The sequence below is a fragment of the Magnolia sinica genome, chromosome 17, assembly GCF_029962835.1.
Source record: "Magnolia sinica isolate HGM2019 chromosome 17, MsV1, whole genome shotgun sequence".
Taxonomy (NCBI): domain Eukaryota; kingdom Viridiplantae; phylum Streptophyta; class Magnoliopsida; order Magnoliales; family Magnoliaceae; genus Magnolia; species Magnolia sinica.
The window spans coordinates 55543982-55569185 of NC_080589.1; the positions used below are offsets into that span (position 1 = coordinate 55543982).

Below are 25204 nucleotides of genomic sequence, written 5' to 3' on the forward strand. Positions count from 1 at the left end.
ATGTGTGTGTTTGTGTGGGTTTTTTGAATATCAAAATCCCCAAAGCTCCTTCGTCTCTCTCTCTCTCTCTCTCTCTCTCTCTCTCAAAAGACCAAAATGAGGATTTTTAGTAGGGAAGGGCTTTCTACATGTTCTAACAGCAATAGGGGAAAAACGGGAAGGAAAAAACGTATAAAAATGAAAAAAATGATTTTTATGTAATTCGATTCCATTTGTGGTTCATGATTATCATACGATTCATACAATTCGATATGATAATCGTACAATATGATCTGATTCGGGCAACATAGTACGATTATTACAGATTTGTGATTTTTGGCTGTGATTCATATAGGCATGTACACGATATGATTCGAATCGTAATCGTATGATTTTTTGCAACTTCTCATTTGCACATGTATTTTTCATCTTGGTAGAGTGCTTGAAATTGAGAGAGGAAACGGAGAACCAAGCTCCCTTCATGCTTCATCATGCACACAATCCATGGCAGCAAGCTCAAACCATGTGAGAATTTTGGCTTCTAAACTCCATGATCATGGATGCTCCCTTCAGGCTTCATCAGACACACAATCCATGCCAACAAGCTCAAACCATGTGACAATTTTGGCTTCTAAACTCCATGATCATGGATGCATAGAGATCCTGGAAGTCAAAATTCAGATTTTTCAGTGGGCACATATGGTATACCTATAGAAATGTGGAAGATACTTGGAGAATTGGATTTATCTAAGTTATCTAGCGTCCTCAATAAAATTTTGGAGATAAAACAATGGCAGATGAATAGAGGGGAAGCATTGTGAGTACCTATTTACAAGAAAGGACACGCACAAACCTACATCAGCTATCGAGCATCAAACTTATGAGTCGCACACTGTTAAGGTTTGAGAGTGGGTGGTGGAAGAAAGATTAAGACATGAAACAAAGATGTCGGGAAATCAGATTTGCTTCATGCTAGAAAGATCAAGAATTGATGCTATCCTCCTACTTAGAGAATTAGTGGAAAAATATAGAGAGAAGAGGAAGAATCTATGCATAATTTTTATAGATGTGGAGAATATAGTTGCACGAAGTGCAAAGCAAAGAGACACCAGGTTTAGTGTAGGAGCAGGAACTATCCGTTTCAAAATGTAAACAAGTATGAATAGGTAGGAAGCAAGAGCAAGAGGGAAAGTTCAAGTGCTATTCGAAGCGGGAACAACTAGTTGGAAGGATCCTGCAACTAAGATGGAGAAAACATATGATTGAGTACCCAGGGAGGTCATGTGAGGAGTGTTGAAGTGGGAAGGGTCCAAGTACAATATATTGATATCATTGGAGACCTGTATGAGGGTGCTGTTACAAGAGTGAGAATGGCCTAGGGTGTGAATGATGAGTTGTCAATAGCAGTGGGTCTTCATTAGGTGTCCTCAACAAGCCATTTCCTTCTGCACTAGTTATAAATGAAATAATCAGTACTGGAGAGTGTGCGGTCCCTTGGTTTATGTTTGTTTGTGAGTGGCGTTTTCTTGGTTGATTAGACTAGAGAAGGGCAAATGCTAAATTCAAGGCTTTGGGGGAAATATCTAAGTCTAGAGACAAAAACCTATTTCCTTATCATGTTTCTATTACTCATGAGGATGAGGAGGTTCATGGGGATGTTTCAAATGGAATTGGATTTGTCTGGATGAATTGGATACATGCCTTTGGAGTTAGGAGTGTTGCATGATTGTTTACTATTAAACTTAAAGGGGAAATTTTGAAACAGAGTTATCTGATTATTTGTGCTATGTAGGGTAGTGTTTGACAGCTAGAAGGTAGCATGAGCAGAGATTTGAGTGTGGCGGACTTGAGGATGTTGAGATGGATGAACGTGAAAACCAGAAATGATAAAATTAAGAATAAAGTCATCAAAAGCAGCATGGGAGTGAGATGGTCAAATTTTTTTTTTTTTTTCTTTTTCCTCCATTTATTTTCTCCTTTTTGTTTTTGTTTTTGTTTTTTTTTGTTTTTTTTGTTTTGTTTTTCTTAATGAGTAGATTGAGATTGTCATGTGCAGTGAAGGTTGGAGATGGCTTTAGTAAAGGACATATATTAGCGTTGAAGGGCCTGAAGAGAATGAGAGGTAGATCAAAGACCTAAAAGTACATGGGGTTAGGGAGTGAGAAGGACATAGTGGTTTGTTTTCTTACCAATGATAGGGCCTTAGATGCTATTGATTGGAGAAATGGTATTCATAACGCTGACTTCAAATAGCTGGGACATGGTTATGACGGTGACATAATGACACTTAGATGCTCAACTTTCTAACATTTGTCTTTTTGATGAGCTTGTATTGAGATTCACTTTGGACCAATATTTTATTAAATATTGATAAAGGAAATTGTGCATTTACATTTTTCTTAGATTTGCTTTCAAATATTTCTCGTGCGTCAGCATGTGCTTGGTCATGTAACTTATTCATTGGGTAAGTACATCTTGATGTCGCTGAATTTTTTTATATAACGTATGTATGTAGTTGGTGCTGTTGGGAGATTCAGGTGTTGGTAAAAGCTGCATCGTTCTTCGCTTTGTCCGTGGGCAGTTTGACCCAACATCCAAGGTAAATATTTCATACAGAAGTCAACTTGACCTGGCATGGAACTTGAATATGATCCATTGTAATTGAATGATGGCTGAACACTACTTTCTAGAATTGTGCTAGATTCATAAGTTTCTGTTCTCTTTTCTAAATGATCTGCGGCAGTTCATTTTCTGGAAGTAATTTATGTTTGTCAATGGGTTTCAGGTAACTGTTGGTGCATCATTCTTGTCGCAAACAATAGCTTTGCAAGATTCTACAACTGTTAAGTTTGAAATATGGGATACTGCTGGCCAGGAGAGGTAGGATGGTCAAACTATTCTGGTGATCCATGGCATCTTTGCATCTATCATCAGCATAATCCTGATTGTTGCATAAGCTCTGCTTTTTTAGCTTTTAAGTCGAGGTTTAGAAGTATGCTCATTTTAGATTGGAAAAAGTTATTCGTTCGTGTTTCATGTATGTTGTCCTTCTTCAGAGTCTTGCAAAGTTCATTGCAGAATGGGTTATGCTTTCTTTTCCAAATGATCTCATTTTCATTTTGTGAAGATATCTACAGCTGTTTTATTTCAACTCTTAGTTGTATCTAATGTTGGCTGCCATTTATTAGGTACGCTGCTTTGGCGCCTCTTTACTATCGGGGAGCAGCTGTGGCAGTTATTGTGTATGATATAACAAGCCCTGAGTCATTTAATAAAGCACAGTACTGGGTTAAGGTAATTTCTTGTTCTAGAACTGGTTCTCTTTAATTCTTCTTAACTGTTGAACATCTTTATATTTTGTCCCCTTTTACTTTGAATACTATGTAACAAGTACATGCATTTTTCTGAAATTGTGCTTTGTGAATGTATTTCCTTGTCATCTTTTCCAACACTTCTAGAAATGGCTCATATAAAAACTTTGTTTTTAATTGTTAATTATTTATTTAGCTTTCATATTTGGATACTTGTTACATATAAACTAGAGAATGACATATTCCATTCAATGAAAACTGGGCACATATTGAGCTGCCTGATTTTTGGGTCAGGTATGTTTCCTATCTGTCCCACCTGATGAATGGGTTGGATCCAGAACCATATCCATGTTGTCACGTTAGTCCCACCTGATAAATGTCTTGGATCCAGCACACGTGCCATGTTGTCATATGTCATGTGAGACGTGTGGGGGAGGGAGGGAGAGAACACCTACTTTCTAAGAGGTATAACAAAAGTGCTCTCTTTGAAATGCTACTCTCCTAGGTTGTATGATTCTAAAAGTTTAATTTGAGCATTTCCGGGAAACCTCAGCCAGATTATTTTCGTTATATATAGTACAGGTATTGATTTTTTGGTTTATCACTATTTGTTTTTGTGAAACTTCTACCTACAAATAATTACAATAATTTATTAAAATATGATATTTAACCATTTTAAATATTTGCCTGTGCCGAACTTCATCGGTTTCTTGAGTCAGCGGCGGATCATGCATAAGATCTTACTCTAGAGGCACTGTATCTGACACTTTCTATCCATGTCTAATGCTGATGTTGCTTTAGTGAAACAATGATGGGAAAATTTAATAGAAGAGGAAGAGAAATTAGTCAGATGAACGTTCTACCTGGATGCTACTCCTGCTTTCAATTCTGCTTCAAACTTGTGCGCTTGCTTATGCTTCCTAGTTGTTTATGTCTGTTAGCATCTTGAATTATCCTCTTATTGCTTGCGTTCCTGAGTTTGTTGCATTCCCGTCACACTCAAATGCAAATATATGAGGAGCTGGTATAGTTATGATGTGCTAGAATATAGTTGTATGAAGAGTGAATGAAAGCAACATGACATTGGGGTCAAGGAGTAGGCTAGCATTTGTTTCAAAATATTAGAATGTGCTAGAATATAGTTGCAAAAAGCTTGAATGAAAGGAACATTAGATTCAGGTGCAATACAGAAGCATTTGTTTCAAAATGTTTTCCAGTACAAACAACTAGGAAGTGGGAGCGGGAATCAGAGTGAGAGTTTTTGTCGACGTTGCAAAAATGCTCTACTGGCTTTTTAGAGCTGGATTTGTCAAATTTGGGGTCGCCACGAGTTTCAAGGCTCATTAGTATCCTTGTTTGTTTCTCAAAATCAAAGACCGTAAACTTCTTGATTTTGAGGAATTGACTCCAACTTAGTCTTCGCATCAAATTTCCGGATGACCACAGCTATGGAGTGGCAAGGGCTTAGAAACCCTACTTCTCCTGCAAAGATATGGTCTCTACTCGAGGAGAATGAGATTCCAATGATTGGTATTTTGACAAACGGTTGCTTGGTCCCCAAGAATAAGCAAAAGAAAAATTAGTAGTTGGAGGAATAGAGAGAATTGAGGAGGGAATATGCCGAGTTTGTTCTTGGATGGTCTTGCTTCAATGAATTGGTGGATTGATCTTGGCTTGTAGCTGAGCTTGTACTTGTGATGGTACTCCTTGATGAAGTAGATATGACTTGTTAAGGAGGGTCTTGCTTTGTTGCTTGATCTTGAAAAGGGAATTGGGAAAAGAAGAACAAGGGAATACCACGGACACCATTGCTCAACATTCCTAAGAGTAGAGCTGTACCCCTTAGCCTCTAGAGAGAAGAGCTTGCCAAGCTCTTAGTCTTGAACTTATCTTTCCTTTGCTTTCTTCATATTTCTAAGTTCTTCTCTCTTGCAGAATTTTAGCTAAGTATGATGACAAAGAAGGTATAGACTCCTAGAGAGGTTATAGGACTTGGAATTTTCAAGAAGCACCCCCTCTCTTGGAGTAAGGGGCTTTTATTTACAGAGGAGAGGGATGGAAGAGTTATAATTTGAAAGAAGGTTAGGGATGTTCTAAAGGAAATGGGGATGATTGAGCATTCTTGGTGCTTGGACGTCGAAATTGGGTTATCTATAGCTTGTTAGAAGGCTACTTCAATGGGATAACTAATGGTTTTGGTTTGGAGGGAAAATTCCTACGGTCGGGAAGATACAGGTCCGCAAGGTGGGTCGATTTTACAATCTGAAATAGTAAATAGATCATACACACTGTTCGGTATTTCAATTGTATTTTCACGACCATTGGCCAGAATGAGCTAACATTAGGTACATTGGCATGGTATTTGATGGGCTATGAGATGGACCCATAGATCATAGGATTTGGATGGTAGAAACCTGAGGATTAAGGCTTGAAACTGGTCCAAAATCTGGCCTTGGACGCTGACAAAGTTCCCTATGTCGAAGGCCCTTTTTTTTTGTCGTTGAACATCTGGGACATGGAAAAGTTTTCTTGCCTTCTAGGCTTAAAAAATTCTTGCCTTCTAGGTAGAAAAAAAAGGAAGGAAAGAAGGTTGTGGAGCCCAACCTTGGGTTAGGTTGGGTTCCACACCATCTTTGTTCACTTTCGGGTTCAATTCTTTAAATTTCAGGGGTTTGGATGAAGTTTTGGGTCATGGCCAGGCTTGGGCTATGCCTGGGCCTCTATGGTTGTGATTGGAATTGGAGGTGAATACTTGCTGAATTCTGCACTTTTTTCATTTTAAACAAACATCTTAAATGATGGACAGATTAATTAGCTTAACACTGTGGTGAGTGTGGTATATACAGTTTGAAACATGATTTGAAACAGGAGCAGTGCCTTTGTAGAAGGTTTGTGCAACTTAGTATTCTAAGGAGAAGGCAGCTATTAGCACTGTATCCAGTCTTAGCTAATTCCTCAAATTACTGAAATAATAATTGTTCTGGACTTGATCCACAAAGAGAGGATCAAAGGACATTTAAGCTGCATAGCACAAGTGAATGGAACTGTGAACAGTCAGTTCATTCGTGTTGAAATAACGAAAAGATAATGATGCTTCCTATCATTCATATTGAGGTAGTCACCCTCAAATTGTAGTTACATTTCATTCAGCCCCAACTTGAAGGTGTAGTAATTTGGAATCTGTATCCTCATTCCAAATGCCAAGCCAATCACGATTTGGGGTTTTCCACTTTGTTACATGCATGATCGTGATTCAATGAAGGTATAAAGTATCATCTAGAACCAATTGATTGAACTCAAGGGTTGGCAACCCAAGTGCGGGGCTGCGATGTAGTAATAACTTGATGAAACCGAGGTCATACTCACAAGGACTTGTGATTGTGTGACACTTTAGAACTAGAACTAAACTAACTAATGGAAATTGAATTAAGAGGTAATGATGTAATTGAGAAAGAAATCAATATAGATAAAACACTAGAGCGCCAATGATCCATTTATAACTATTTCTTAATGTTTAATTCACTTGATTCAATTGGATTACTCAATTAGAATCGGAGTCCTATCCTATTCAGCCGGATAATAGTGCAATTAAATTATCATTCACATACCAAAATAGATTTGAACTTCAATTAAACTTGTTTCTACATAAAGCACCAAAGTATTGATCGTAGGGAATTCAAAGCATCTATCGTGCACTTAGTCTACGATAGATTAATGAATTTTACAGATCAATGCCTTGCAAAATATGTAATCAATCATCCTCAGCTTTCCTAAGCATCCAATGTACCCGGAGTCGACAATGGATCAAAGTAAACTAAAAATATATCTTCATTCAAACCACATATCAATTAACTTAAAAGAAAAACATAAAAATCTAAATAAAACTGAAGATTGGAGGAGGACTTTGTAGATGCTTCACAACTCCTTACTCTATCCATTCTACCTTAATTTGTACCTAGAAAAGCTAGAATCGCCCCTTTATATAGGAAAAATCCACACCGAGTTGGAACCGACTTCAAATTTACGCACTTTTATTACGCATCGGTCGCACCGACTATATGGTTCGGTCGCACCAAATTTTGTTTCAGTTGCACCAAATTAGTCTCTCGGCTATAGCCAAATTTCTTCAATATCTATATGTAGTCTCTGTCTCCCTCAGGTCGCACTGAACCTCCCTTTGGTGGCACCGAACATGGCTTCGGTCGGACCTAAAGTCGAGCCGAATTAACTCTGAAAATCACAGTTCATTACTGGATTGTTCTGTGTACATTCGGTTGGACTGAACTAACCTTAGGTAGGACCGAACGACTGGTTATTTCTCTTATCGCACTTTGTGATTTAGCGAGTCTTTTTTTTTTCTCCCTCTTTTGTACTTGGTTTTCTTGAATCTTTGATACTTGAATTCTTTATTAATCACCTCCAAATCTCCAAATCTTCACTTGGTCATTCTTTGAGTATTAAATTTTCTTTTTAATAATTTTTTTTATCTTAGCTCTCCAAATCACTTCGCATAGAAAAACACATGTAATTAGATCAATTAAGCGCATCTAAGCTTATAAAACCAATGCATAATAAGGGAAAAATATATAATAGTTTCACTGAACACCAGTATGTATCACTGATGAGGACATCGCAACATACCAGAGGAGGGTTGAGCCAGTCTCCTTATGGCTAGACGACCATTACATGGAGCCCACTTGGCCCAATTCTCATTCTTAGCCACATTGAAGACTCCACGTGCATGTTTATGCATCTTTGAAGACTCCACATTGGGAAGATGCATGTAGGCTGCATATAGGATCTTGATGGGCACATCAAACCATTGGATCGAATGGACATAATGATTGAACCATTGGATTTTGACTGTGGACCATTTTGATGGTTGGATCATCATCATCAGACATCTTGATCGTGGACCCTCATCGGCCACGAAATAGTTTAGTTGCTTAATTTTTTTTTTAACATGCTTCGTGATTTTGGTATGACTCATATTTGTGTTGAGATTAGGGAGTTAGGAATAACTTTTAATTCTTTAAGCGTCTTGATGTTGATAATCTTATGTGAGAGCACCTTTTTGTAAAAGGTATTTTCTGAGACTATAAAGGGTTGAACATCCCCGCCCTAGCCAATATGGATGTTATAAATGAAAGAGATTTCTTTCCTTTTGCTCTGTGATTGAATAAATTTTCATTTTATGATTGGATTGGTGGTGCAAAACCACGGGAAGCGATTCCTTAGTTATCTTTTCTACTTTTCTCTCTCACCAACAAGTTATCGTCTTCTCTCACATCTTCTTCTCTTCCTTCTTCATCTCTCCTTTTTCCTTCTTTTAACAAGCCTTCATTCTTCTTCTTTCTACAACCCCTAATCCATCGAAATCTAGTTTTCAAAACCCTAGTTCTCAAAACCCTAAATCCCTAAAACCCTAACCCCAAATCTCTAAAACCCTAATCCTAATCTCCCCAAAATCTTAACCCTAAAATTCCCAAAGTCCAAAATTCATTGTCCAAATCATAAATCCCTAATTCTCACCACTTAAAACTCATATTCCCAATTTTAGAAACCTTAAATCCTAAATTTCTTAAACCCAAAATCTGAAATCCTAACTCGAAACCTCCTCCCAAAACCTCAACCCTAACGTTCCATACCCTAATATTCCAAACCCATTTCCCACATTCTCCAGCCTTTAAACAACCTTGACATGTCAAAACTCTTACAAGACATGATTTCCATTGAATTCAGATTTAACCCTATGCTAGGATGGGGGTTCTATCTTCCATTGGTCCTGATTAATCAATAATTTATGAGATTTGCATTGCGGGTCTGTTATAAGCTTAAATTTGGACATGTCATGGATATGAAATTTCTAAATTTATGGTAAATTAGTTTTATTTTGTCATTCCATTGCTCTAGTTAATCTCTCTTTTAATTTCATGACAACATATTATGTTAGATCATTCCGTCCTGCATCAAACACCCAGTACGTACTGGTATTGTTCATGAATGATACAACTTTATAGGCCTGGCCTAAAATAGGGTGATACAAGGCGATATGGGGCTGCATGATAGTGAACAATACAATACCTGATACCTTGATTTTAAACCTTGGATTCAATTGAATAGTGCATCCAAAGGAACCCATACTGCCGTACATAAATCATTAATTACTATAGTAAACGTAACATGAAGTCTAAATCTTAGTTGCAAGGTCCTTCTAATTAGGCTCCACTCCCGCTCCCGCTCCCGCAACCGCTTCCTACTTATTTATACTCGTTTACATTTTGAAAGATATGCTTCCCCACTCTCGTACCTGAATTTGTTGCTGCATCGCTTTGAGCTTCATATAGCTATTGCCTAGATCCTGGAGGGTTGAGGAAGGGAGTATGTTGGATTGTTGGTATCTATGATTCCCAGGTCTCTCTGAAAAGATTAGCACACACGTGTTTGTATTGTGCCTCGATACACACACACAAAGAAGTTATAGATAGACGAGGTTTTTCATTTCATTGTCCTTAAAAATATCATGAAATCATAGGTAGGAACCTTTGTAGATTAAAATCATAGGCAAGTGACTAAGTGATACTCCATGGGAAATATGATTTCCCTGCATATGCTAATCAAATGGTGCAAGACATACAAATATGAGTGTATGGCATGCCTAAAAGGGTTTTCTACTACATGGACTAATACAGGCACATGCACCACTACATACAGATACAAGGGTGAATCTAGCTTGGAATCCCAGTCGTGGAAATCTAACAAAAACTTAGTTATTGCCATTTCACAATAATGAGGTCTAGATTTTTTTTTTTTTTTTCACCAATTAGATCGTTTATAAATCATCATCTTCATCATCTAAACCTTATACCAACCAATGTTTTCCATATCATTATCGTGTAATGTATCGCACGCTCGGGATATGGATACGTATCAATTATCGCATGAGATATATCGGTTGTATCGCGTAATGTATCGTTGTTATTGGGAAACATGGGCAAATGTTGGAAAATCGATAAAATTTTTCAATGAAACCTTAGGAATTGCTAAAAATGACATAAATACATAGAAATCAAAACACCACAAAAAAAATCAACACAACATGTTTCCTTTGTATAGGGTCCTAATCTATGCACTATCTGACTGAACTGATTCATGTATATTTAAAATTTATTCATATAATTTATAAATGTAAGAAGACATGTATGGAAATACAAGCAATACATTTAAAAGCAAAAGAACTAGAAATTTAGAAATATACTTGTGAAAAATGTGTGTGGCGGTCATGGATATGATTATCGGTATCGTATAGGTCGATACGGCCGTATTGTATCCGTATCGGCACGAGGCGATACATGGTACGGGATCGTATTAGCCCGATACGAAATAACTGACCTGTATCGGCTTGTATCGGCCAATATGGGGCGTATCGGCACCAATACAGGGCCGATACGCTCATAAAAGCCCAAATTTGATTTGATTTTTTTTTTCCCGAAAATTTCACTCATGTTTCCTCTTCCTTTTTTCATTTAAACCATGGAGGAAGCTTAAAAACTTATTTTAGGCAAGATGTAGACCTATCGTGGGATCAAAACAAATGATTTGAATGGGATTAGACAAATCGAAGTGAAGTGGACCATTGGCCGATACGCTCATAAAAGCCCAAATTTGATTTGAATTTTTTTTTCCCCCCAAAAATGTCACTCATGTTTCCTCTTCCTTTTTTCATTTAAACCATGGAGGAAGCTTAAAAACTCATTTTAGGCAAGATGTAGACCTATCTTGGGATCAAAACAAATGATTTGAATGGGATTAGACAAATCGAAGTGAAGTGGACCATTGTGGGAAAAATCGGAAAGAAGGGTAAACTATACACACACACACATATACATATTCTTCTTTTTGTTTTATTTCAATGTAATGGGCCCTAGTTCACCAAATCATGCTTGATTTGCGTTCAATTAGGGCCCATTTAGTTGACCTTCAACGAGTCAAATCAATAAACAACATTCTCATCAAAGAATGGTCCGATACACCATTGAATACATGATCAAAACACACACAAAAAAAAAAGATGGATGATTGGATATCTCATTTCTTTCCTATTTTTCTAATATCTTTCTATATTGTTTGCTTTAAAAAAAATTTGACCGATACGGGCTGATAGGGCCCCAATATCAATACGTGACACCTATTGTATCATTTTTCTGCCGGGCTGATATGCCGACCGATATCGATATTCAGAACCATCGTGGTTGTGGTTCAAACCCACATAGAGCTGCGAGGTGGCTTAGAATCATCATCTCCATCTCTAGGCTAGAAATGGTTCTACTACTCCACAAACCAACAATACTATGCTAGGTCATAGTAGAATGATGCCAGTGAAGATACTCTCTAACATAACACTGATACTTGTACTCTTTGGTTTGAGAAAATTTGGAATTTTTTTGAATTTTCTCCAATTTTCTGCCAATCGGTCCATCTTCCCTCAAATCTCAAAATTAGAGTGTATGCGATGATGATTTCATCAAACACTCTTGAATACTTTGAAATGGGGGCCAATTGACTGCTAATTGAAGTGGAATTTCGATTTTTTAAAACATTTTTAATTGAAAAATAAATTTTCTAAAAAGTCCACAACTTACCAAGAATCATTAGATCAAGTTACATATATGTTTGATTTTGTGTTTGGACATAGATTGCAACCAATTTGCAAGAAATTGAGAAATTTTGATTTTTCCCAAACTCTGCCCATCTCCTCTAAATATCGAGATCCAAGTTCCAAATTTTTTTTTTTTTCATACAAAACATGAAGAATTATGGATTTGTAACCATTTGACACTGATTTAACATGATTTACATAAAAAAGGATCGAAAATCGAAAATGCTCACCGGATTGAATATGTGGGATATATTGGCACTAACTGTGTGTTTCGTATCGCACAGGTGGGATATAAGATATATCATGGGATATATCAGTCAATATCGTCGATACTGAAAACATTGATCCCAATTACATGGTGTTGGCAAATAGTTTACAAATACTGCTAAAAGAGATTTCTCATCCTAATAGCCTTGTCAACATGTTTGACATGGGGGTGGTATATAGCACTTCTTATAAAATGGTGAGACTTTGTTACATATATTTGCTCTCTATGGAAGTGAATTGTCCTCTTGTTTGCTTATTGTTTACAGATCCAATCTCAATACATTCTTGTCAGTAGAAGAAAATGAAATTATGTTTGCAGATTTTGCACTCTGATGTTGTCAGTGGAACTCATTCAAAGTCCAAGTAGCAGTTTAAACAACTCTGTTTGCAGTTTTGTTTTTCAAACATTTCTTTCAGAATAAGTTTATGCATTACATGATAACTATCTGAAGTAGCTATATCAGTCTAAATGCTATTTGATGGCTAGTAATGATGCTTTATTTCTCTAGAAGTGGCCTTTTGATTGATTCTGTTCGAAGAAATTTTCATTGAAAAATGGTCATCTCTTCATGCTTTTTAGTAGATTCTCTAAGCTATAAACCCACAGTAAAAGTTGGTATGAGCTGTTGTGTTGTGACTTAGAAAATTTATATATCTGATGAAAAAATAACCAGGAAATGTTCCACTGATTTATAGTTAAGTAACTTTAAGAGCAATTTTGCTTCGTGTATATTTAGGTAGAAACTAAGAAAGTCCTCAGCAACCTTTGTAGTGTTGGAATTTAGGTTGAGCTCTAGAAAACGTTGTAAGCTTCCTTTGGGTCATAAAGAAGCTGGAAAAAGTTGTGATGTTATAGATACTAATTATTGTTCAGTAAACAGAGTTAGAACAGTATTTTGAGAAGGTCATTTTTCTCTTTTTGTACGTTGACGTTGGTCTTAGAAAGTTGGTGCTGAGACTCGTCCTTGACCAAGTTACTCAGTTTTTTTAAATCTGAGTGCTTAGCTTATGCCAAACAGCTGAGTTAAACTCAGTGCCTGTCTGGGTACTGAGTTGACTCTGTGTTTAAACCATGACATTCACTGTCTTCCTAGAGGCATGGTGAGTACAAGCTGGTTTAGCAAATTACTGGCGGTCCTCTAGGGTTCACATTTTCAGTAGCTTAATGCATCTCATAAAATCACATCAGTGTTTGGTGTGTAGTTACTATCTACTGTTAGTTTTTATTTCTAGTCTCTGTAACAAATCGATGATGAATTTCAATGTCTAACAGGAACTACAGAAACATGGTAGCCCTGATATCGTCATGGCTTTGGTGGGTAACAAGGCTGATCTTCAGGAAAATCGGAAAGTAACTGTCCAAGTATGTACCTTGCTCCCAAGATGAAATGCATCATAATTTGTCTATGCAAATTCAAATTACTCTCTATTAGCAAGAAAAAAATAAAATCAAATTACTCTGTTTTGTATGGCAACAGACCAACATGGTTTTCATACATAACATCCATCTGTTTTGTTCCTGAAGGATGCAGTAGAGTATGCAGAGAAGAATGGAATGTTTTTTATAGAGACATCTGCAAAGACAGCTGATAATATTAATCAACTGTTTGAGGTACAATTGCATCAGTTCTCATGGCCTATGATACTAACATATACTACATACATCATGATACTGATTTCAGTACTGTTTACATGTAGTATACTCGTGTGATGCGTTTTAATTGAATACCATCGTATTAGATTCCTTTTCAAAATCCTGGCAACTTCCATTCTTTGTTGCTATAAAATATTTATGGGAAAAATTTGCATGGACACATTTTGCACCATGAATCAGCAGGCACGTATCTCCAATCATCCAATAATTACGGGTGGAATCTCAACACTTCAAAATGAAACCTTTTCTTTAGACAATGGAAAACATGCTCAAAGAATTCTCATTTTGCAGTGTGCATTGAAGTTTTGCCGTCGTCATCATCATCCAAGCCTTTTCCCAATTAGTAGGAGTCGGCCACTTGAATCATGTTTCACCATTCCACTATATCAAGGGCGATACCTTCAGTCAGACAGTAGGTCATCAAGTTTTTTTATTTTTTATTTTACCATCTCCATCCACATCCTTTTGGGCCTTCCCCTTGCCCTTTTAGAACCTTCAACTTGTGGCAACTCACTCCCACCAGCAGGGTTCATGGTCTCTGTTGCACAAGACCAAACTAGCTAAGCCTACTTCCCTTATCTCATTACCTATTTGTGCTACTCCAGTTCCCTCGAATGCATTGTTGTCTAATTCCATCCTGCCTCGTCTTGCCACTCATCCATCTCAACTTCCTTATTTCAGCTAAACTCATCCTATGATCATGTTGTTCCTTGACCGCCCGACATTCTATCCCATAAAAATGGCTGGTCTTATAACTATCATATAAAATTTCCCTCTCAATTTGAGTAGTACATGATGATCACATAAAACTCCAGAGGCACATTTCCGTTTCTTCCAGCCAGTTTTAAGTTGTCCCTTCATGCTGCTAAAAAACTCACTGAGTTGACTCAAAACTGAACACTATATTCCCCTGCATTCTCCATACACATATATTTAAGTGATAAAAGAAAAAATACCAATAATGTCCCCTATACAAAACACTATATTCCCAACACATCCCAAGACTAAATAAGTGGCCCATAGGACCATAACCTCTACTGTTAACACTTCCCCTCTAGCTGGAGCATATAGATGTCTTGCATGTCCAACTTGGAGACTAGTTTGTTGAATTAAGACTTTCCAAGAGCCTTGGTGAATAAATTTGCAACTTGATCGTGTGAAGAAATACAAGGTGTGTGGATCTCTCCTTGATGTATCTTGTCCTGAACGAAATGACAATCAACCTCTATATGCTTCATTTTCTCATAAAACACTGGATTATTGGCAATATGTATCGCAGCTCGATTGCTGCAGTGTAAAGACATTGGAACCTGAATTTTGAGTCCCAATATTCAGCTTCAACACTTGATCTGACAACCACATTCTATTTCTTGCTTTTCCAAGTAACCTCATTATCACGATAAAGGTGTAGTAACCCATAGGCTGTAGTCAACCTTCTATCACATCTCAACCCTGCACAATCTGCATAATAATAGGCTACTTGTGGATGGATATGAGCCGTGTGTAAAATACCTTTCCTATTTGTACATTTCAAATACCCGAGGATTCTTATAATTGCTGTTAGATGTGATGTCACATCGAAGGGGAATGCGATATCAAGCCTGGTGATGGTCAAATAAATGAGTTTGCCAACAAGTCTCCTGTACATACCAAGGTCTTCTAACACTTCCTCTCCAAGTTCAAGCTTGAGGTAAGGGTTTATTGGTGTATTAATCAGTTTGACACCGAACATACTTGTCTCTTCCAATAAATCACAAACATATTTTCTTTGACATAGATTTATGCGAACTCTCGATCTTGCCACTTCAATGCCCAAAAAAACATCGAAGAAGACCAAGATCTTTGATCTGAAACTGAGTTTGAATATATGACTTCAACTTTTCAGTGCCCTCAAAGTTGTCACCAATCACTATAATTTCAGCCACATACACAATAAGTATTATGTGGCTAGAGGTAGAATGCCTTGAGAAAATTGAGTAATTTACTTCTTTTTAATCCAAATGACACCATCATACTACTAAACTTCTCAAACCAGGCCCGTGGTGATTGCTTCAGCCCATATATGGATTTATTTTACCCGCATACTTTAGATAACTCTCTTGGAGTAACATACCTAGCAGGTTGATCCATATAGATTTCCTTGTGTAAACCTCTATGCAAGAATGCGTTCTTCACATCTAGCGGAAAAGAGGCTAATCATGATTTGTTGCTATTGATGGAAGAACCCAAACTGAATTAAGTTTGGCCATTGGTGAAAATGTATCAAGATAATCTACTCTGTAATTCTGTATACAGATTTTAACAACCAATTCGGCTTTATAACGATCAGTTGAGTTGTCAGGCAAGAACTTAACTATGTAGACCCATCTACACTTTATTGGAGTCTTATTTGATGAAAGATTAGTCAATGTCCAAGTATCATTGGAGTACATGGCTTCCATTTCTTCTTCCATAGCTCTCTTCAAATTTTCATTTGACAGTGCCTTATAGGTTGACCTAGGAATGAGTACAATAGACAAGGTTAGGGCAAACTTACGATAATTTGTAGGCAAATGGAAAAACTTAACAAATTGGAGATGTGATGTGTAACAAAAGAACGTTTACCTTTTCAGATAACATAGTAAGATCATTGGCAACCTCATGTGACTTAGACAAACTAAGAACCTTAGGAGGCGCAATAGTCGATTGTGTGGTCTAAAGAGAAATAGTTCACAATGCTTGGTCTTTGCTCCTTTTACTGTAATAAGTTTGCATGAAATACTTTTGAGTTTTTGGTGACATCTTAATGCAAAGGCATTTTCACACTGGGCTCGAGTGTGGTGGCTTGTGTGAAGTGGGTGCACACTTGGGTGGGTAGCCTATGTGAGGCGGGTGGCTTGTGTAAGGCAAAACCCATGTGAAGTGGGGCCCACGAGGGGGGTTCGGTCAAGGGCTTGACCCATGTGAAGTGGGGCCTAGGCTATGAGATGAAGGGAAGGGATTGATTCGCCACGCTCTATCAGTTTGAGCTTTTAGAGCAAGTGGTTAGTTGTCCTATGTCAAAGTGGTATTAGGGCGGGAGGTCTCGTGTTCGAGACTCCTCATCGGGGGTGATTAGTAAAAGGGCATTTTCACACCGAGCTCGAGTGGGGTGGCCTATGTGAAGCGGGGGCACACTCGAGGTGGGCGGCCCGTGTGAGGCGAGATCCATGTGAAGTGGGGCCCACGAGGGGGGTTCAGTCGAGGGCCTGACCTATGTAAAGTGGGGCCTGTACTATGAGATAAAAGGATTAATTCGCTATGCTCTATCAGTTCGAGCTTTTAGAGCAAGTGGCTAGTTGTCTTGCGTCACATCTCAACATCAAATTTTGAAGGAAATGCATTTGGCAAGGTAACTCTAAAGATGCGACTTTGGTAGTACGCTTATTGTTAATGTAGAGTGGAACATTTTCAAAGTTAAGATCAACGGTCCAAAAATGTTTCTTAAGTGCAGGAGAATAACATCGATAACCCTTTTGAGTACAAGAATATCTTAAAAAATACACTTAAGTGGAATGAAGCGAAAGTTTATCCTGACCTGACCTAAATATATGAATAAAGCAGGTGCATCCAAATACTTCGGGAAATCATTCACCAGGAGGTTGGATTGGATCTCCTCCCATGAGAGAAAAGCGCTAATCTTGTTTCGGCAATTTGAAGTGATGCGATTTGAATTTTGTAATAGATATGGGAAGACATGATGAAGGGATGTGGACAAAGGACAAGATAAGGTATAGGATGATGGAGTGGCAAAGAATATCAACAGTCACTCATGAGACCGATTCGATTGCTAAGAAGGGAAGGAGGGTGTTGACGGAAACAGAAAATGTTGTGGATGAAAGGAATGGAGAAAATCTGGAGCCATGCTTGGAGGTTTGTAGAAAGAAGAAGGCAGCTGTGGTTATAAAGAAATCTCCAAGCACTCTTCCTGAATATCTGATGCTGTTTGTTGTAGGTTTCCCGGAAGGGTGGTTCCCGATTAACTTCGAGAGAGTATTTAGCAGAGTAGGGCGGGTTATCGAGGTGGTGATTCCCTGATCTCAGTGTTCCTCAGCTAAATGTGCTTTTGCATTTGTTAGAATGAGTTAGGAGAGGGAGATAGAGAGAGCAGTTTCGATCTTAAATGGTGTGAGTTGTGGAGATCAGAAACTTGCAGTGCAGAAGGCACGATATGGTGTGGAAGTAAAAGACAAAGAAGGAACTATCAGGAGCAGAAGCCACAGAATAATACCGAGACCACCTTGAATAAAAATCAAATCTCTAACCACTAACCAGAAGGAAAGCAAGGGAATGAAGGAGCATGCTGATGGCGGGTCTTCTTCATCTATCAGAGCAGATGCAAATCGGGAGACACAAGAAATGAGGTCCTTTTGTGATGTGGTTGTGGAGGGCAAAAATGTGGTGTCAAAGACTAAAAGAACCAAACAGAAGAAAGAGGCGTGGGTCTGGAAAGAGCAAACAGGGAAAGGTTTTGAAGTAAATATCAGCCCGAAATTGTTGGATAACTTCTGGAATGAACTCAATAACAGTTTCGTATTGTTTGTAAAATCAGGTACAAGAGAAGACGAAATAGAGAAATGAGGTCCTTTCACGATGTGGTCGTGCAGGGGAAAAATGTGGCGTCAGAGACTAAAAGAACCGAACAGAAGAAAGAGGCGTTGGTCTGGAAAGAGCAAACAGAGAAAGGTTTTGAAGTAAACATCAGCCCGAAATTGTTGGATAACTCCTGGAATGAACTCAATAACAGTTTCTTATTGTAAAATCAAGTACAACAGAAGATAAAATAGAGAAATGGCTTTGCTTTAACTGTAATATAGACGTAGACCAGTCATCAAATCTTTAAACAATCGGGAAGTTTGAGTACATCCCATTTCTCGGACCAATACGAATTGATTCTTCCTCGCGGTTAATCTATGCAAAGATAAGCTGGTCCGGGGCATTCAGAGGTGGGAAGACTGGTCGATCTTTGGGTATGAAGAAATATGGTTTCAAATAAGGAATCTTCCATTGGAATTTTGGATAAATGAGGTTTTCCTGGAGATAGGGGGGATGCATTGGCCCAGTTGTGATGATAGACCCCATATTTGAAGGTAGCATAAACATCCAATTTGCTTGAGTTCTTATCAGGAAGAAGTTACAGCCATCACTGAAAGAAATCACAATCAGAGTCGGAGAAATCACAATCAGAAATCAAACCAGGAACACAAGTTGGTCTCACATATTGCCATGGAATTTAATATCAACGTTACATTTTGAATCAATTCTAGAAGGGAAGTGGACACTATGATGTTTACTTAGCTTGCATGTTTCACATATAACTTGTACACCTTAGAAATAGATGGAATTAGAGTATGCAACGATGTCATTGAATTGTTGAATCCGCATGAAGCACGACCACATCTACTGGTTCATTCTTTAAGTAGTACCGACCATTTCTCTCACGACCTCCATCAATTGTCCTGCCCATCTTGGGGTCCAAAATTACACAATAAGGAAGGACATAGAACAGTTCAAAGGACTTGTTAGTTTACTTCCAAATAAGAGACTAAATGGGAAATTAGGTGCATACAAAAAAAACGGATCCTTACTCTTTCTCTGGTGGTAGACTCTCACGAGTTTCAACACCCGGTCAAGGGTTCAAGTATCCATAGGTGGTGAAATCCCACTACGGGGTGAGTGTGTGGGGGTGTGTGCGCGTGTGTAAAAAAAAAAAAAGGTGCATACAAAATGAATGATAGGGGTATTGATGCATTAAGTTGGGCAGTACCAACACCAATGACATTGGATGACATCAATCAACTAATGTAGCTAACATATTTGATGAAGCACAATAAAAAGAACAAAAGAAATTGCGACTACCAGAGATAAACTCCTGAGTCGATGGTTCTAAGATGGGGAGGAAGATTACAAAAGACATGCTTTACCCATGTATGAGCAAAGGTGGTTGTAGAGGTGGATGCAACATTGTTATAGAGCCACTAAAAGAAGAAAGAAAACGTGCATATTCCTCCCTTGATAGTGAAACACTGGTCTGATCACCACTAGCATTAGACAAAGTAAGAGTAGTGGATCTATCATTTGAAGCATCATCCTTAACTATAAGAGCTTGGTTTGTCCTTGGGAGTTTTCCATGAAGAGTCCAGTAAAAGTCTACCATATAATTTGCTAGGCCACAATGAGTACACATATGCTTTCCTTTATCACCATGACAACATCTACCTCTCCTTGGGAATCCACCACCCCTCTCACCATGGGGAGGACCACGTCCAACGTGACCACCATGGTCTACATGAAAGCCTAAATAACTGGATGAAGAGGCTAGTGCCATTTTATTAGATTCATTAAGTCGAGAGTTGTCAAATTCATTTGCTAGAGAGACTCTGAAGTCTTGCATAGACATTTGCCATTGAAGGAATGAGAACTCTTAAAATTTGATCCTTTGTCGATTGATATTCTTTGGGCCATCCATAGCAAGGTGTCCCGTATCCGTTACGATATGGCCGTATCGGCCGTTACGTAACGGTAATGGCCCAGGCCGTTACGCGATACGGGGTCGAAATGGGCACCCCTCCGATTTTGTGACTGTAACGGCCGTTACGGGGCTGTTACGGGCCATAACGGCTGTTACGGACCCGTAACGACTGTTACGGGCCTAAAGGAAATAGGGAAAAAAAAAGAAAAAAAAACACATACCTTTTTTTTTTTTTCTTTTCTTTTCTTTCCTTCTTCTCCTTCTTCTTCTCGGGTTGCGGTTGTGGCCCTGCTGCGGCTGCGGCCCCCCCTCTCGTTTTCTCCTTCTTCTTCTTCTTCTTCTCGGGTTGCGGCTGCGGCCTTGCTGCGGTTGCGGCTGCGGCCCCCCCTCTCGTTTTCTCCTCCTCCTTCTCGGGCTAAGGCTGCAGCTCTTATTTTTCCCTTCTCTCTCGTTTTCTCTTTTTTTACCTCTCATTTTCTTCTTCTCTCTCCATTTCCCTTTCTTTCCCTCTCATTTTTTCTTTTTCCCTCTCATTTCTCTCTCCCCCTCTCTCGGTCTCGGTCGGGAAAAGAATGGAAGCGGATTGGCTAGTGTACTGCACCAGCTATATTGTTGCTGTAGGTACGTGTCGTGCAAAGACGAGCATTGACGCTCCTCGAGCTCCGAGTTGTACGAACGGTTTAAAGGAAATCAAAGTTACATGGGCCCCACAGTGATGTATTTATTATATCTACACCATTCATATATTTTTAGAGTTCATTTTAGAACATTACCTAAAAATTGAATCATATCCAAAGATCATCTAGACCACACCATAAATAGTTGCGGAGATAATGATTTTCACCGTTAAACAATTTGTAGGCCCCACCATAATGTTTATTTTATATCTAATCTGTTCATAAGGTCAAAAATACCTAAATGAAGAGGGAAATATTTTTTTTCATATTGATCCAAAACTTTTGTGACCCCAAAAAGGGTTTCGATGGTAGACGTTCAATCCCCCACTGCTTTTTGCAGTGTGGTCCACTTGATAATTAGATCTATATTATTTTTCGTGTCAAGCCTTAAGACGAGTTCGTCAAATGAATGGACGGTTTAGATATAACACATACCTAATGATCAGACCCACAGGACTTGCTGATGTCAAATGAATGGACTGCGTACACAGCTCGCTTTTATGGCACGAGTTAATAAAAGTACACGTGCCACATGGGCCCTACCATGATGTATGTATTTTATCCATGCCGTTCATCCATTTTGCCACGTCATTTTAGGTCATGATCCAAAAAATTAGTAAGATCCAAATCTCAGGTGGACCACAACATAGGAAACAGTGGTTATAGAATGCTCACCATTAAAAATTTCTTAGGGTCCACTGTAATGTTTATTTTCCATCTAACCTGTTAATTGGGTCACACTGACGTGGATGAAGGGAAAACACACATGTCAGTTTGATCTAAAACTTTTGTAGCCCCCAATTTTTTTTAATGGTGGACGTTTAATTATTGTTGTTTCTTATGGTGCGGTCCACTTGAGCTTTGGATATGCCTCATTTTTGGGCTCATGCCCTAAAATTATTTGGCAAAATGGATGGATGGTGTGGATATAACACATTCATCACGGGTGGGGCCCAAAAAACTTTGACACTCGTGTGCTATACTTCACAATCCAAGTCCTGCCTAATTCGGGCCCTTAAAAAATTGTACACGAGACATGTATTAACTTAAAATTTACCAATTAAATTATGGACTATAATTGCTAACTCACAATGCCAAAATCAAATTGTTTGAATAGTTTGAATTGTTAATTTGTGGACGCTTATTTTTTAAAATAGGGCCTTATTTTTTTCATGGTTCACTATCCAATAAATGTCCACCAATTCATAAGTGGGATAATGCCAATAAATTGTATGAATTGAGGTTGATTTGGGGCATGGATTGGTCCTCCAAGTCAGCCCCAAATTGGCAATGCCATCTACCTAAATTTAATTTCATTTTTTTAAAGAACTATTGGGAGAAATGATATCAAATTGTTGAGTATATAAATTAGATATTTAGAAAATTAAATATATGAATTTTGTAGTCAAATTCAGGTTATATGGTTCATAAATTCATCAGACAGTCCGATACAACTTCTTACCAAAGAGTGGACTGTTACACCACCATAAACATGTTCCAATTTATAAACGAATGCATATTTGGAATGCTTAGAATATTTCGGATTTAATCCATATTTTTTCATATTTTTTTGGCTTTTTTTTTTTTTTTGCACCGTTATGGGCCATTACGCCCCTGTATCGCTGTTACACCCCCGTATCCGTATTGTTATCGGAGGGCACCGTTACGCTAACCGATACCGATACGGGATACCTTGATCCATAGAAAGTTTTACTAGCTTCATACATTCTCATTGCTTCTTCATAAGGGATACATTTGAGGTAATGGGATGATATATGGCCAGTTCTTTCCACATTCCAATCAGCTTTGCAAAATATTTACTAAGGGGCTCCCCCCCCCCCACAATTTGAAAAGAGAATATTTCCTCATACAACTGATACACTTGAGAAACTTTAGAGTACATCTTCCTCACAATGTCCTAAACGCCTTTTGTTGTGCTTAAGAAAACTAAATTAGAACTCACCTCATAGTCCATATCATTCCATAAATAGGAGTGAATTGAGCATCGTCATGCATCCATTGCCTGTATCTTGGATTAAATTCTGTTGGCTTAGGATCCATGAGGAACTGATCATTTTTGTGGGCTAAGAGAAACAATTCGACCAATTTGGCCCACAAAAGATAACTCTTTCGATTCAACTTCACAGAAGTTACTGATGCATTGAAGGAGGGTACATACATTTTTCCAAAACATGAGGAACAAGCAACTGTACTTTTGGGCTCCATAGATATTCCACCATCAACTTAAATGCCAAAAGAAAAATGATGACCTAAAAAGAGATCCACATAGAACTACACTTACTACAATAAGATAACACAGATTTCTGGCCCATTATCACCCTAATCAATATCAATACCAAACCCACATCCCATATAACTTAATAGGAGAGTATTTTTATCAAAAGAACTGCTTTAACATAACTCATCAATCATTAACAAACAATTTTAACATCGCCTTATGAGAAATCAACAAGCCTTCATAATTCGACGAGGCATGTACGCTCCTTTTTGTGAACGTTCACTTCTAGCTGAGGAACAATGCAAAAAACATGCTTTCTGCACAAACGTATGATGAAACACGCTTCCCTTGCGGAGGTCTGATCAGCCCCCCTACGTGTTCAAGGGCCCTAAAAAATCAGATCTGGTATCATGTAAGCTGTGTATCATGATGAAACACAACTTAGGTTAGATCGGGAGCAATTATGGAGTCCAAATCACTTTTGTCTCTGATATCATGTAAGATGGTACAGAAAAGCGAAAAATAGAAAAAAGAAGAAAAGGAGAAAAGGAAGTTGAGAAAAAAAAGGAAGAGAGAACTAGGGCTCAACCCGCGCTATTTCTCCACACACACACACACATATATAGATGAGTAATAAAAGCAAAAATACCAAAAATACCTCTTATACAAAAAAGCTATATTTCCAACCCGTCCCAAAACTAAATAATTGGGCCTTATGCCCATAACCACTACCGTCATCATACTTGTTTTTGAGTTCTGTGTTTTTCACAAGTATCAAAAACTCGACTAGGTGGAATTATCCCATTTTTAAAAAGTAGTGGATTTTCCAATAAATGGTGAATTAATCCAACCAATGGCCTTTAATATGGACAATCAAGACCATTTACAGAAAATAGGTCCAGTCAACAATTTAATCAATCTGTTTGGTAGGGCCCATCATGGATTGATTATGATTATAAAGAATCACGTTTCTTAGGCAACTGTAACCATCCCATCCATGGATCCTTACTCTTGCTCCGGTGGTAGACTCTCAGGAGTTTCAACACCCGGTCAAGGGTTCGAGTATCCATAGGTGGTGAAATCCCACTACGGCGTGAGTGTGTGGGGGTGTGTGTGCGTGAAAAAAAAAACCGATGCAACTAGTGTTTTAAATAGCTAATAGCGTGTAGCATGGTGTTCACCTCTCTAAAGCGTAAGGGATAAGCTACATAGCATGTAGCATAAGCAACACGCTGCTTCTAGATCTTTAATTAAGGTTTCACTTTGTTGCACCAAATATTATGAAATTTCATGATATTTTGCACCAAATTACTGATTAATAATGAAATTTCATGATATTTTGTGTAATCAAACACAACCTGAAATGATAGGAAAATAGGGCAAAGATTAAGTATAAACATACAAAAAGGGCAAAGGAACTTGTTTAACTAAGTTACTTTTATTACTCTATAAAAATCAGTGAAAATATTATCTAATTTGTATTGAAAATAGAAAATTTTCAGAAATTATTGAAAAAAAATTGAAGGATAATAAATATTTTATTGAAAAATAACTTTTAGTGTAGGCTGCATGTGACTTAAGCTATTTTCATGAGCTACATTGTGTTTGGCTAAGCTACACTAAGCTACTCTACATAGTATAAGCCACTTGCTACATAGCGTAAGCCATTTAAAACACTGGATGCAACTAGGAGCACTATAACTCAATGGTGTTGTCAAAGCAATGGAGCATTTCTCTGACATATATATGGCTGTTATTTTCTTTTATTCTCATCTTTTTTTTTTTTTTTTTCCCTCTGAGAATTAAATTTTTTTATTAAGAAAAGCCCAAGAATACAGGCAGCTAACCCTAACAAACCAAAGATCACTTCTAAGTTGATGGGGACATCACGCGCACACGCGCACTCACGCCGCCCCCTACGCACGTAC

The 25204-nt window shown here is 38.0% G+C and overlaps 1 protein-coding gene across 2 annotated transcripts in view; it reads left to right on the plus strand.

The window, feature by feature from the left end:
* The window catches only part of LOC131231876 (ras-related protein RABF1), a 64095-nt gene that overhangs the window by 33857 nt on the left and 5034 nt on the right, over nt 1-25204 (plus strand). Inside the window, exons 3-9 of one of the 2 annotated variants that reach the window (XR_009164549.1) lie at nt 2495-2578; nt 2765-2859; nt 3168-3273; nt 13490-13579; nt 13742-13828; nt 19734-20363; nt 22746-22895. Coding sequence is in view for 1 of the 2 variants with exons in the window: in XM_058228214.1 (XP_058084197.1) it covers nt 2495-2578; nt 2765-2859; nt 3168-3273; nt 13490-13579; nt 13742-13828 (462 nt within the window). In the remaining variant the exon portion in view is untranslated. Of the gene's footprint in view, nt 1-2494; nt 2579-2764; nt 2860-3167; nt 3274-13489; nt 13580-13741; nt 13829-19733; nt 20364-22745; nt 22896-25204 lie in introns of those variants that run through there. The other variant, XM_058228214.1, reaches the window with a different exon arrangement.